General features: G+C 43.0%; 1 protein-coding gene across 1 annotated transcript in view; it reads right to left on the bottom strand.

The window, feature by feature from the left end:
- RSPO4 (R-spondin 4) overlaps positions 1-10,645 on the bottom strand; it is a 52,122-nt gene extending 41,477 nt beyond the window's left edge. Inside the window, exon 1 of the mRNA XM_044659779.1 lies at positions 10,567-10,645. Coding sequence (XP_044515714.1) covers positions 10,567-10,645 — 79 coding nt within the window. The remainder of the gene's footprint in view (positions 1-10,566) is intronic.
- Between the last annotated feature and the right edge of the window lie 1,900 nt (positions 10,646-12,545).

Genomic DNA, 12,545 nt, shown 5'->3' with positions numbered 1-12,545 from the left:
TTTCTTTCTTTCTTTCTTTCTTTCTTTCTTTCTTTCTTTCTTTCTTTCTTTCTTTCTTTCTTTCTTTCTTTCTTTCTTTTTCTTTCTCAGAAGAGCAGCAAGGGGTAGGTAATTGGGGTGAAGTGACTCACCCAGGGTCACATAACTAGGAAATATCTGAGGTCATATTTGAACTCAGATCCTCTCAGCTGTAGGCCTGGTACTCTATCCACTGTGCTACCTATCTGCCCCAACCATTCTTTTCTAATGAAATAGAAATAAGGAGACTAGGGAACTGGAAAATATTATGGTAGGGTTTAGAATCAGAACCTTATGGCTGGAAGGGACGTTAGAAATTAGCTAATCTAATACCTTCATTTTATAGAGAATGAAATTGAGGCCCTTAGAGGGAAAGAAATTTAGCCCTAGGTAATCCAGATGGCAGAACTAGGATTCAAATCCAGATCTCTCATCTGTTCCTATAGCACTTTATAGCTCAAACAGTACACTCCCTATGATAGCTCTGTAAGGCAGATGGTACAAATAATTTCTATTTACTAAGGTAGAGAAGGGAAATAACTTGTCATGCCATAAATTAACAACCAAGTCAAGACTCAGACTCAGGTCTCCTGTTTCCTAATTCAGGTCTTTTTCTGTATAAATTGAAGGCCTAGAGGCCATTTCTGAGCCTTGTGGTTTTTCTTTGGATTAATCTTCCAAAAGGGACAAAGGGCAAAGGAGAGTCAGAATGATCCAGATGTGGCTAGGATGGTCATCTGATATCTCTTCTGGAATATTTCTCAGAAGGGAAGGAAGTGTGGAGATGGGCCGGGCATGGCTGCCTGGGCAATGGAAAGAGAAAGGGCCATGAACCAGCCATGACTTTAGAGTGAAAGGAGATTTGATAGAATGAGGACCTTGGTCAACTCATGCCCTAGGGGCAGCCTTGTCCCAACTTTAAGAATGGCTCACTGGATAAGCTGGGAGTGCTGAGAAGAGCAATGGCATGCACAGGAGTCCAGTGATGGCAGTTTTTGGTCCTGGCTCTGTCTCTCATTCACTACATGGGCTTGGACAAATCCCTTTTTAACTCTGGTCTTTAGTGTCTTCTTCTGGAAAATTAGGGGATGGAGAGTTGGACTAGATGATCTTTAAGATTCCTTCCCACTCTAAGCTTGCATGATTCTAAAATGTGAGTCCTGTTTTCATGCAGCTAAAGTGCTGTCATAAGGAAGATGGATTATACTTGTTCAGTTTAGCTCCATAGAAGAGAAATAGGACCAAATAGTGTTGGGGACAGGGGTTGGGGAAGAAGAACAGGAAAGCCAATTTCAACTCAATATAATAGAAAAAACTTCTCGCCTACACAAGTGGAAATGGAATGGAATGCTTCAACAGGTAGTAAGTTTCCCATCACTAACAAGTCTTCAAATAGAAGCTGGATAGTGGGTTGTAAGGGATGTTGCTCAGGGAGATGTTGGACTAGATGCTCTCTGAGGTTCCTTCCAACACTAGGGTTCTAGAGCAATGATGATGTCAGCATTGACTTACTACCAGGGATGCTGCTACCTCTCCCCCAGTTCATCAGGCTAATTTATCAGGCCCAGCAGAGCAAGACAGATTCATTGATTCACAGAATCTGAATCTCAGACTTGAGGAAGAGACTTTAGAATACAGATATAGGATATTACAGAGCTAGAAAGGACCTTGGGATATTTGTCAAGCATGAATGAAAATAAATTAATAAACATTTTTCAAAGAGAACATTGAATGTCAGAGCTGAAAGGGAACTTAGAAGGACATACAAGCAGATGGTATTCAGAAAGTCAGGCTTCCTGGTGTCAAGTCTACCATGATTACTTACTAGCTGTATGATCAGGGGTGAGTCACAAGATCATAGATTCAGAGCTGGAAGGGACCCGAGAAACTCTCAAGTCTAATCCCCTCCTGAGAGGTCTGAGGAAACTAAAACATATAGAGGTTAAGTGGCGTCTCCAAGATGGCATAGCTAGTTATCTGGGAGTTGAATGCGAGGTTTTTTTGACTCCAAGTCCAGTGCCCATCTATTCTGCCATGCTGCCTCAGACAAGCCATTTAATGTTTCTGAACCCCAGTTCCTCATCTGTAAGATGGAGACAATAATACCCATAATACCTACCTTGCAGTTGTGAGGATCAATGAGATATATGTAAAATAACCCTTAAAAAACTATTTAAATTTTCTCCTCCTCCTCCTCCTTCTTCTTCTTTCTCTATATTTTGAATGTTTTTCATTTCATGTAGTTTGGAGATGATGAGTATTTATCATGGTGATGTCAATTAAAATGTTCTTAAATCTTTACAGATTAATGTTTTATTCAGGCAATATCAGCAACAGTTGTATCTATAATAACATTACATTTCCAGCCCAGTTTATTGTTGAATTTTCAAGGTTATTTAAAGATCTGCATTAGTAGTATAGGGATTTGTGTATCTGATAGTTTATGAAATATAAAGAACTGCTGTTGGACTCCTGCATGGCCATGTTTTTCTAGTAACTTGGTACAGATTAATTTTTTTGTAGCCTGGAATTACAAGTTGTACCATTTCTTCTCCTTCTTTGTATGATTTTTTTAACTCTTACTTTCTGTCTTAGTAACAACTCTAAAAGAGAAGGGAAAGGGCTAGGCAATTGGGGTAAAGTGACTTACCCAGGTTCACATAGTTGGGAAGTGTCTGAGACCAGATTTGAACCCAGATTCTCCCAACTTCAGGCCTGGTGCTCTATCCAATGTGCCACCTAACTGCCCCTTACTTATATAATCTACTACAATAAATAAGTCTGGACTCCTTAATGATAACATTTCTGTAATCTCTGATGGCAACAACCTGGTCCTTAATCACTATAATAAACTCCTTCCTTTCTATAAACAAGTCTGCATGACTCAATCACTCATTCAATGCCTCTTTGTTGAGTTACAATTTACAATGGATACTGCCCAAAGACGGCCTTTGATTCCACTCTTGGATTTTGGCTATTTAATAAGCCCCATCTAAGAGTAGATCATTTTGGGGTTCCATTCAACAAATCCACTGGTTCATGCTGATTGTTCACCTTTACAATTACTTGGTGAACTGTTTAATTCCAAAAGCATTATGTAAGTTGTTAATCAATTTGTTTGAGAACAAGATCAGAGATTTAGAATTGGAAGGAAATGTAAGAGACCACTGAGTCACCCCAACTCACTTTTGAGATGAGGAAACTGAGGTACAGAGTAGTTAAGTTACTTGATGAGGATCACACAACTAGTAAGTCTTGACCCTGGGTCCACCTTATGCCAAGCCCAGTGCCCTTTCCACTACAATATCAATTTTCTTCCTCCTTTTTGATGGAGGAGTGTTCATCTTTCTATGGACACCTGGAGATAATGTTCCATTAATATTGTCGTTGCTGTTTTTGTCATTGCTGTTAATAAAAATGTTAATATCAGAGCTGGAAAGACTTTCGAACACAGAGCATCCAAACTAGTAGAGACCTTAGACAAGAGAATATTAGCACTGAGGGGGGATGTAGAGATCCTTGAATCCACACCTGCTCCCATTTTACAGAGGACTGAAACCCAGAGTGGGAAAGTGACTTGCTATAAGCCACACAAATAGTAGCAAGTGACAAAGCTGGGACTAGAGCCTAGGTACCCTGACTTTTTTGTTGTTTATGTTTTCAGTCATGCTCAACTCTTTATGACCCCTTTTGGGGTTTTCTTGGCAAAGAGATTGGAGCAGTTTGCCATTTCCTTCTGCTCATTTTTCAGTTGAGGAAACTGAGGCAAAGTTAAATGACTTGCCCAGGGTCACATAGCTAGTAAGTGCCTTAGGCTAGAATTGAATTCATGAAGATGAGTCTTCCTGACTCCAAGCCCAGTCCTCTGCCCACTGTGCCACCTAGCTGACCCAGCCTGACGTCTGGTCTTTTTCCATGCTACCATACTGTTCTCATTCCCCAAAGACTCTGTTCTAAAAGAAATTGAGCAGTTTTGCCATGGAAATATTGGGAGTCTGGAAAAGAGACTTGGGGGAAAAATAGGAATCAAGGGATTTCTCTCTGGACAGAAAGTGGGGAGGTGGATTTGATGAGGACCATCTCAGGTGTGAAAATCTATTCCATCTGGGGTAAGAGAACAAAAGAGTTTCTGGTTTCTATCCCACACAATAACAGCAACAACAACAAATGACTTTTTAAAAATCACTTTAAAGCTTACAAAGTGCTTTACTTGCCACTTCCATAAAAAACAAAACAAAACACAACCCTTTACTCCCACATCACTTGGATGGCCAGCAGTGATATACTGGGGAAGGGGAAGTTATAATGAAGAGCAGTGCAAGTATAATTATTCCCATTTTGTAGATGAAAAACTTGAGAACTAAAGAGGTTAAATGATTTCTCCATGGTAACTAGCACACTTAGAGGCAGAGCTTGAGCCTAGGTCTCCCTTATTCCATATCCTCCCTCTATAGCACCCTGATAACAGGAGGGACCATGAGCAGAAACTATTAGCTAGAGGTAGGTTTAACTGCAAATCTTGCCTGGAGATGACCATCTTATTCTTTTCCAAGTGTCTGCTGAGTCCATATTGATCCCCCAAAAGGGGGCATAGTATCATTTTTGTCGTTCAGTCTTTTTAGTCGTGTCCAATTCTTTGCGACCCTATTTGGGGTTTTCTTGGCCAAGATACTGGAATGGTTTGCCATTTCCTTCTCCAGGAAACAAGGTTAGGGGACTTGACCAAGGTCACACAACTAATAAGTGTCTGAGGCCATATTTGAACTCACAAAGAAGGATCTTTCTGACTCTAGGCCCACTCTGTGCACTATTATCCTCATAGGCTCACAGGGTCATTGATATAGAAGTGGAAGAGATAATAGAAGTTATATTGTCCCATCCTTCACCCCCACAGCAAAAGAGAAAAAACCAGAGACTGAGAGGAGAGGCCTGAATTTCAACTCCTATTAATTGACTTGTGAAGGCCAACTAGGTAGCTCAATGGATAGAACACCAGGCCTGAAAACAGGAGATCCTGGGTTAAAATCTAGACTCAGACAATTCCTAGCTATGTGACCTTAAGCAAGTCCCTTACACAACTTTGTCCAGCCTTTACTGCTCTTCTTCATTAGAATCGACAGTTAGAATTGATCCTAAGTAAGGTGTTTAAAATAAATAACTAAATAAATAGACTTTTGTATCCTTGGACAAGTCATTTCTTCCTCTGGACCTCAATTTTCCCAGTCTATAAATTGAAGGGTTTAGATGAAATGATCTCTAAGGTCTCTTCCAGGTCTAAATTCGATGCCCTTGTGATCCTTCCAAATTCCCCAAACATTCATTGTGCCTTCTCTTTGTAGGAGACTGTGTCAGATATGAATTGTTAGAGACAGTGTGGTACGTGGGAAAGAGCATTAGATCTTTTATCAGAAATCCTGGGTTCATAATCCAGCTCTCTTACTGCCAAAGTGACTTTAGCCATGCAGAACAGTGGATAGAGCAGAGTTAGGAAGACCAGGGTTCCAATGCTATCTTTGATAACTTCCTAGCTATATGACCTTGGGTGAGTCTCTTTAGCGTTTTGTGTTTCATTTTTTTTTTTCATCTGTAGAATAAGGGGATGGGACTTGATGGCCCGTAAGCTCCCTTCTAGCTCTAATTTCTGTGATCCTATGATTTATGACTTCTGGCCCCCCTGCCTGACTAGGAGTCAGGACCCCTTGGTTTATTCCAGACTTGGCCAATAATACACTCGTGACCTTAGGCAAGTCACTTCCCTTCCCTAGGAACTCATTTCCCCATCTGCAAAATGAGCGTGATTCCCTTTCTTTCCTACCCCACAGGGCAGGGGTGGGATGTGATGAGATTCGGAAACCCTCTGGAGCATTTCAAATCACAGACACCAGAGGGACCGCTCCAATCACCACCAAATCCCCTTTCCCAGATGTTATCCCCTTGTGACAATGTTGGCTCTGTCCCAGGGCTCGGGGTGGGGGGGAAACCCCAGCTGGGGCTCTTCCAGTCCCCCCAATTAGTCTTCAAACAATCAGGTCTGAAGGCAAACAAGACCCCATTTTACACCCAGGCCTGACTTCCCATCCCTGGGAAGCCCCAGCATATTTCAAGGGAAATGGATCCATCTGCTTCTGATTAACTCACACTTAAGTCATCAAAATGTTGTTTTGTAAGAGACACTTGAGTTCCAAGCAGCCTTTCTCAAGTCTTTTTGTCTTCGAAACAGAAAATTGCATCTTGCCAGCTACTAATGACTCCTGAGCCGAGGAGTCTCACGTCTGACCCGGGACCAGGGACCCAGGAGGCTTCTATGGGTATGAGCTTGGCGTCATCCTAGGCTCTTGCATAAGGCACACGCAAGTCATTTCTTCCGAATTCGGGTTGGTTTCTAACCAGATCGAACCACAGTGACATTTAGGGGCTAGTGCCTGTGTGATGAAGGGATGGGGCTGTGGGAGAGAGTGGAAAAAGCCTGGGATTCAGAGGCGGGAGACCTGAATTCAAGTTCCAATTCAACTACTAACTTAGCTATGTGCACCCTAGCTAGTGACAGAAACTCTGTGAGCTAGTTTCCCCACTGTTACAAAAAAGGGGGCTGGGGTTGGATGATACCAACGGTGGGAGCATGGTATAGGAGAAAGAGTACTGAGTTAGGGGCCAGAGGATCTGGATTCATAATTGCGCTATGCTTTTCTGGGTGTTCACTTCCTCAGCTAATAAATGAGAGGGGTGAAGCTAAAAGATGGCGAAGATCTCTTATAGCCCAAAATCCTGTGATCTTCAGTTCTCTTCCAGCTCTGACATTATCAGGTCATAAAACTGAAGCCCAGTAGCATCCATAATGAGTTCCCCTCCTCAAAAAATTCCATTTGTTAGTGGTAATCCTCTAGTTGGAAAGATCTAAGCTAAACTCTGACCTTAGATACTTGCTAGCTGTATGGCCCTGGGCAAGTCACTTAACCACAGTGTGCCTTGGTTTTCCATTCCTATAAAAATGGGGATAATAATAGTACCTACCCCTTAGGGTTTTTGTAAGGATAAAATGACATAATATTAGTAAAAGCGCTTAACAGATGTCTCAAGATGCTTGTTTTCTTCCTTCCTTTAGACTGGTGGAATCTAGGTACTCTCTGTAAATGTGTGGATGTGGGCAGGGAGGATACTTGAAACATTCTTGGGGACAACATGCCAGTTAAGTAAGAGACAGCTTAAATCCTCCTCCAAAAAGATTGGACCAGACATATTGACCATGCCATAATCCTCAGACAACTTTAAGGGAAATGGAATTAGAATTCTTTAATTCTTCTTATATTTCAGAGATAGAAGGGACTTTAGGACAAAGAATATCAGATCTTAGAGACAATGTAGTCCATTTTCTTCATTTTGCAGATGGGAAAATGGAGGGGGAAAGTGACTTGTGCAAGGTTATACCAATCAATTACAGAAACAGGACTAAAGCTCAGGTCTTCTGTCTCTCAGTCCCTGGCTCTTTCCCCTGGGCCATGTGAAATTTCCCCATTGTAACTCCAATCTAATTCACTATCATTTCTAAAACCCTAGCCTCATTTCTTTTCCAAGCTGCATATTCCACTCCATGTACTCACATATGTGTGCATGTGTGTTACAGGCATATACCTATGTATATGTACACATGTGTGGATGTATATATTATATATATATATATATATATGTATACATACACACACATCATCCCAGACTTAGCCTGTTTGGTCCCAACCTACAAACCTCATCTCCTATTCAAGCACACCCTTTGCTTCAGCAAGGCAGATGTCCTAACAGACACTCCTGTGAACAGAACTGGGTTTGTAGCTTCTCCATCTTATGGAATAATCTAATTCCATTATCTCCCTTATAGGACCATAATCAAACACTAAGTTTTTATCAACCAACTGCTATGTTCCAGGCACTGTGCTAGGTTCTGAAGGTCCAAGTATAAAGAAAGGGGAGATCCCTGGACTTCATGATCTTAAAAGTGCTAAAGAAATGAGTTATTCTCATCATTCCAATCCACCTTGATCTCTCCTTTTTCTCCCTTCCTATTCCTTCACTCAGATGATCCTGAGCACTGCCATTTCTATAGCACTTAAAGGCCCAGAGGCTCTATTTTCCACAACAGCCTTGACCACTGAATAGTACTTGTATTATTTTACAGAAGGGGAAACTGGGCTTAAAGAATAGGGATGACCTGCCCAAGGTTACGCTGCTGGTAATGAACCTAATGTTTCTGACTCCAAGTCCCAGGTTACAGCTATAGCATTTTACAGTGAAAAAGAGCATTGGATTTAGAGTCAGAAAACCTGGATTCAAGTCTTGTGTCTGTCACTAACTACCTGTGTGACTTTGGGCAAGTCACCTTGTCTCTCAGGGCCTCAGTTTCCTTATCTGTAAAACAAGGGGGGTTAGAATTGATGAGATCCTTTGCAGTTCTAATCCATGATTCTATGATCATACTGCCTTTCAAGGCTTCATCTCCAGGAAGTTTTTCCTGACCACCCTCTTCCCCAATGACCACTCTCTCCACTAGGTTCATATGGCTCTATAAAGTCCACAAGATAAATCAGCAACAATATTTGCTAAGGACCTACTATGTACCAGGAACTGTTGGGAATGGTTCATACATGTCTTTATGGTTTATGACTACTTCTTGAGTGTTAGTCTTATCTTTCCAATCAGACTGTGGACTTCATGAGGTAGGGGCCATATACTTTATCTTATCCATCAGATAAAGTCATGAGAATGACAATTCCCATGATACCTTATGCATACCTTAGTCACTATTACTCTTTGCTTTCATTTCTAGAAGCACTTAAAAATTTCTAAATCAATTTCCTCACAATCAGCCCTGGGAAGGAGATAATGCCAGGATGTCTATTATCTATATCTATATCTATATAATGCCTATTGTATAAATGAAGAAAACTGAGGCTTAGGGATCTGAAGATCTAGTGAAAAGAGTGCTGGATCTGGAATCAAGAAAACCCAGGTTCAAATCCAGTTTTGCTATTTATTATCTTTATGGCTTTGAACAGGCCACTTAATCTCTATGAGATCTTTGAACTAGCTGATCCATGACCCTTCGACTTCACCAGGGACACACAGTGGATAGATGGCAGTGTTGTGATTGAATCTAGGTCTAGCATTATAGATGATCTTGACTAAGGGCACCACAACGCTATATTATGATGTATTAATTAATCTTCTGCCCCTCAGTGACAGGCACCTGTGATGCAGCAACTTCACAATCCTTTGATCTGTTTGTTTGAAATAAGGGGGCACATTATATGTAATGGCATCTTATATAGGTATCCAACCCTCCACACCCAATTCTAATTAAAGTCAAAAACACCAAATGTTTTCTCCTGTCCCAGACACCTTGGCCACCCTATCTCTGTGCTGATCACAGATTCTCAGATAGAAAATCCAAAAAAAGGAACCACTGCCTCTTTTCTTCCAACAGTCAGTGTTCTACATACACTGTCTTGTCCCAGTCACCTCTCCTCAGATTGGCTTAGTAAAAATGATGGAAAGAGCACTGAACTTGACTGAGAAAATCCAGGTTCCAGACCTGGTGTTCCTATTTTATGGATCTTAGGGGCAGCTAGGTGGGTGACTCAGTTAATAGAAAGCTAGGTCTGGAGAAAGGAGATCCTGAGTCCAAATCTAATCTTGGATGTTTCCTAGCTGTGTGACCCTGAGCAAATCGCTTAATACCAATTATCTTGTCCTTACCACTCCTTTGCCTCAGAAGCCATACTTAGTATCAATTCTAAGACAGAAGATAAGAGTTTATTTTTTTAAGTGATCCCCTCTTTAGACCTCAGTTTTTTCTTTTATAAAATGGAAATAATTGTCTCTGCCTTGCTCCTCTCAGGAGATGTAAACAAAATGATGAATTTAAGAATATTTTATAACCAGAAAGTGCTATACAAATGTGGAGAATTATTACAGACCACTGACCCCCAGCTCAACTGCAATATTCAGAATCCACATTCACAGGATATAGAATGTCAGAGATGGAAGGAATCTTAGAACATAGAATGTCAATGTTGAAAAGAATCTTAGAACATAAAATATCAAGGCTGAAAGGGCCCTTAGAACATAGAATATTAGTGTCATAAGGAATCTTAGAACATAAAATGTTAGAGCCAGAAGGGACCTTTAAAGATCTAGCCTACTACAACTCTCCTTTTACATATGGGAAAATTGAGGCCCAGAGAAGGGGAAGTACTCACCCAAGATCACACAGCAAATTAGTGGCTAACTTGGTACAGGAGCACAGGCTTCTAACCCCCAGCTAAAGTCTCTCTTCCTTAAGCTACCCCACTCATTTCTTCCTTACCCTGGATACGGGAACCAGCTCCCTTGACCCCAGCCCTGAAGTCTTCAGCAAACTTGTGTTCCATGTTGCCCTGATGGGCTGGGGGTGGGGGAAGGGATGGGGAGGGTTGAGGTGATGATAAGAGTGAGGAGGTGAAAAGAGAGAGCAGGTCCCAGACATCCTTCCCAGTTGTCCCTGAGACCAGGGGGCCATACCTTGTTTCTTGCTGTGGTTTAGGGCGAACATTTCCACAGCGTTCCCGAATAGCAGCAGTATGAGCAGGATCCAGGGCATCTGGACAGCAATCGTGGTGGGCAGGGGAAGAGTCAGATCATCCAGCCGGTGGGTGGAGAGGGGTGGGAAAGCTCTTGCCAGATGCCGAGGGAGGGCCAGAGGGAGGGAGAGGTGGTAGCGGAAAGGGGGTCTCTAATGTGAGTGGCTCACCAAGGGGGCTCTCACCATGCCCTCAGCGCCAAAGGGCTACTCTGACTCTGGAGGGGAATCTGAAGGGACCCAGAGCTCAGGGTGGCATCGAGGGTGGGGTGGCCACAGGCAGCTGGCTATTAAGCACCTCTGGGAGACATGGCCTGGCGGGCTGTAGAAAGGCTATGGTCAGCCTGTTCTCCACATCCCCTGACTTTATAAGCCAAGCCTTCCTCCAGTCCACTTCCCAAGGGGAAAAGCTGAACCACCCACCCAGCTTCCAGCCACCCCTCAGGAGGGCAAACCTGGGACCAGACTGGCTGCTGCTGGCTGCTCTTCAGTCAGGCTTGGCCTGAGCCCCCAGTGCTGCTGCCTGCCCGCCTGAGGCGGGAGCCAGGTTAAGAGTAGGAGTGTAAGGAGACCACTGAACTCAAATGATGGGGTGGAGTCAAGGAATTGGGGATTTAACTCTCTCTCAACTGAATGAGAAGAGTCTCCTCCCCACCTCCTGTGCCTTGGCCCCAGAGCAGTATATGCCAGTCAGTTACAGTCCAGCTGGGAGCATTCCCTGTCCCTCGTCTCTTTCTGTCTCTCTATCTCCGTCTCTTCTCTCTCCTTTCTCTTCTCTCTCTTTTTTCTTCCCCCACCCTCTGCCAGCTCATCTGTCTCTTCTCTTTCTGTCTATGCCTTTGTCTCTTCTGTGTCTCAGTCTCACAGACCATTTGAATCCCTCCTCCATCCCCCACACACCTTATTCTGACAGAGGAGGAATCAAACTGTAGAGAGTGGAAATGACTTGCCCAAAGTCAGACAGCTGGAGACAGAGCGAGGTCTCATCCTTAGCCCTGCCTCCCTGCCTTGTGCTCTGATCTCTGGGTAGACATGTTCCCTGTCTGTGTTGTCTCTCAGCTTTATCTGCTTTCCTCTGCCTGGCTCTCTGTCTGCTTGTCTCTGTCTCTGGGTCTGTGCCATTGTCTGTCTCTCACTTGTCCATTTCTCTTTCTCAGGTCCTCTCCTAGCTAGGTTCTCTCTTTCTTTTGGGGTCTCTCTGTCCTTCTGTCCTTGGGTCCATTTGTCTCTGCTTTTCTTTGCCTCTCCTCCATCAATGTCTGTTTCCTTTTGCATAGGTCTGTCTCTCTTTTAACCTTACTGCCTTTTATGTTCATCTGTGTCTCTGTTTTACTTTGCATGAATCTCCCTGTGTGTCTGCCCTCCACACGTGTGTGTGTGTGTGTGTGTGTGTGTGTCCACCTCTCTCACAATCCATCTGCCTACCCGTTTCTCATTATGAGGAAGGACAAAGCAAGTCATCTGCATCTCCTAAGCCCACATTTCCTGGATGCTCCGGGTTTCAAGACTGAGGACCAAGGGGAGGTTGGGGGACAAAATGGCAGACCCTGCCAAAGTAGCTTCTCTCAGCCCCTCATAAATCGGTCTGTGATCCCTGCCACCCTGGCATTTGTCTTTTCTAACCTCATCTTACAGGTGGGCCTATTTTCTTTATTGCTATTGACTCTTTTTTTTTAACCCTTACCTTCCATCTTAGAATCAATACTGTGTATTGGTTCCAAAGTGGAAGGACAGTAAGTTTTAGGCAATGGGGATTAAGTGACTTGCCCAGAGTCACACAGCTGGGAAGTATCTAAGGTCAGATTGGAACCCAGGACCTCCTCTCTCTCTAGGCCTAGCTCAATAAACTAAGCCACCTAGTTGCCCCTTGACTTTTTTTTTTTAACCCTTACCTTCTATTTTAGTGACAGCTCTAAGACAA

This window comes from Gracilinanus agilis, chromosome 2, assembly GCF_016433145.1.
Source record: "Gracilinanus agilis isolate LMUSP501 chromosome 2, AgileGrace, whole genome shotgun sequence".
Classification (NCBI taxonomy): Eukaryota; Metazoa; Chordata; class Mammalia; order Didelphimorphia; family Didelphidae; genus Gracilinanus; species Gracilinanus agilis.
The sequence above is the reverse complement of the archived record's forward strand: the minus strand, read 5'-3'. Positions and strand labels throughout refer to the sequence as shown.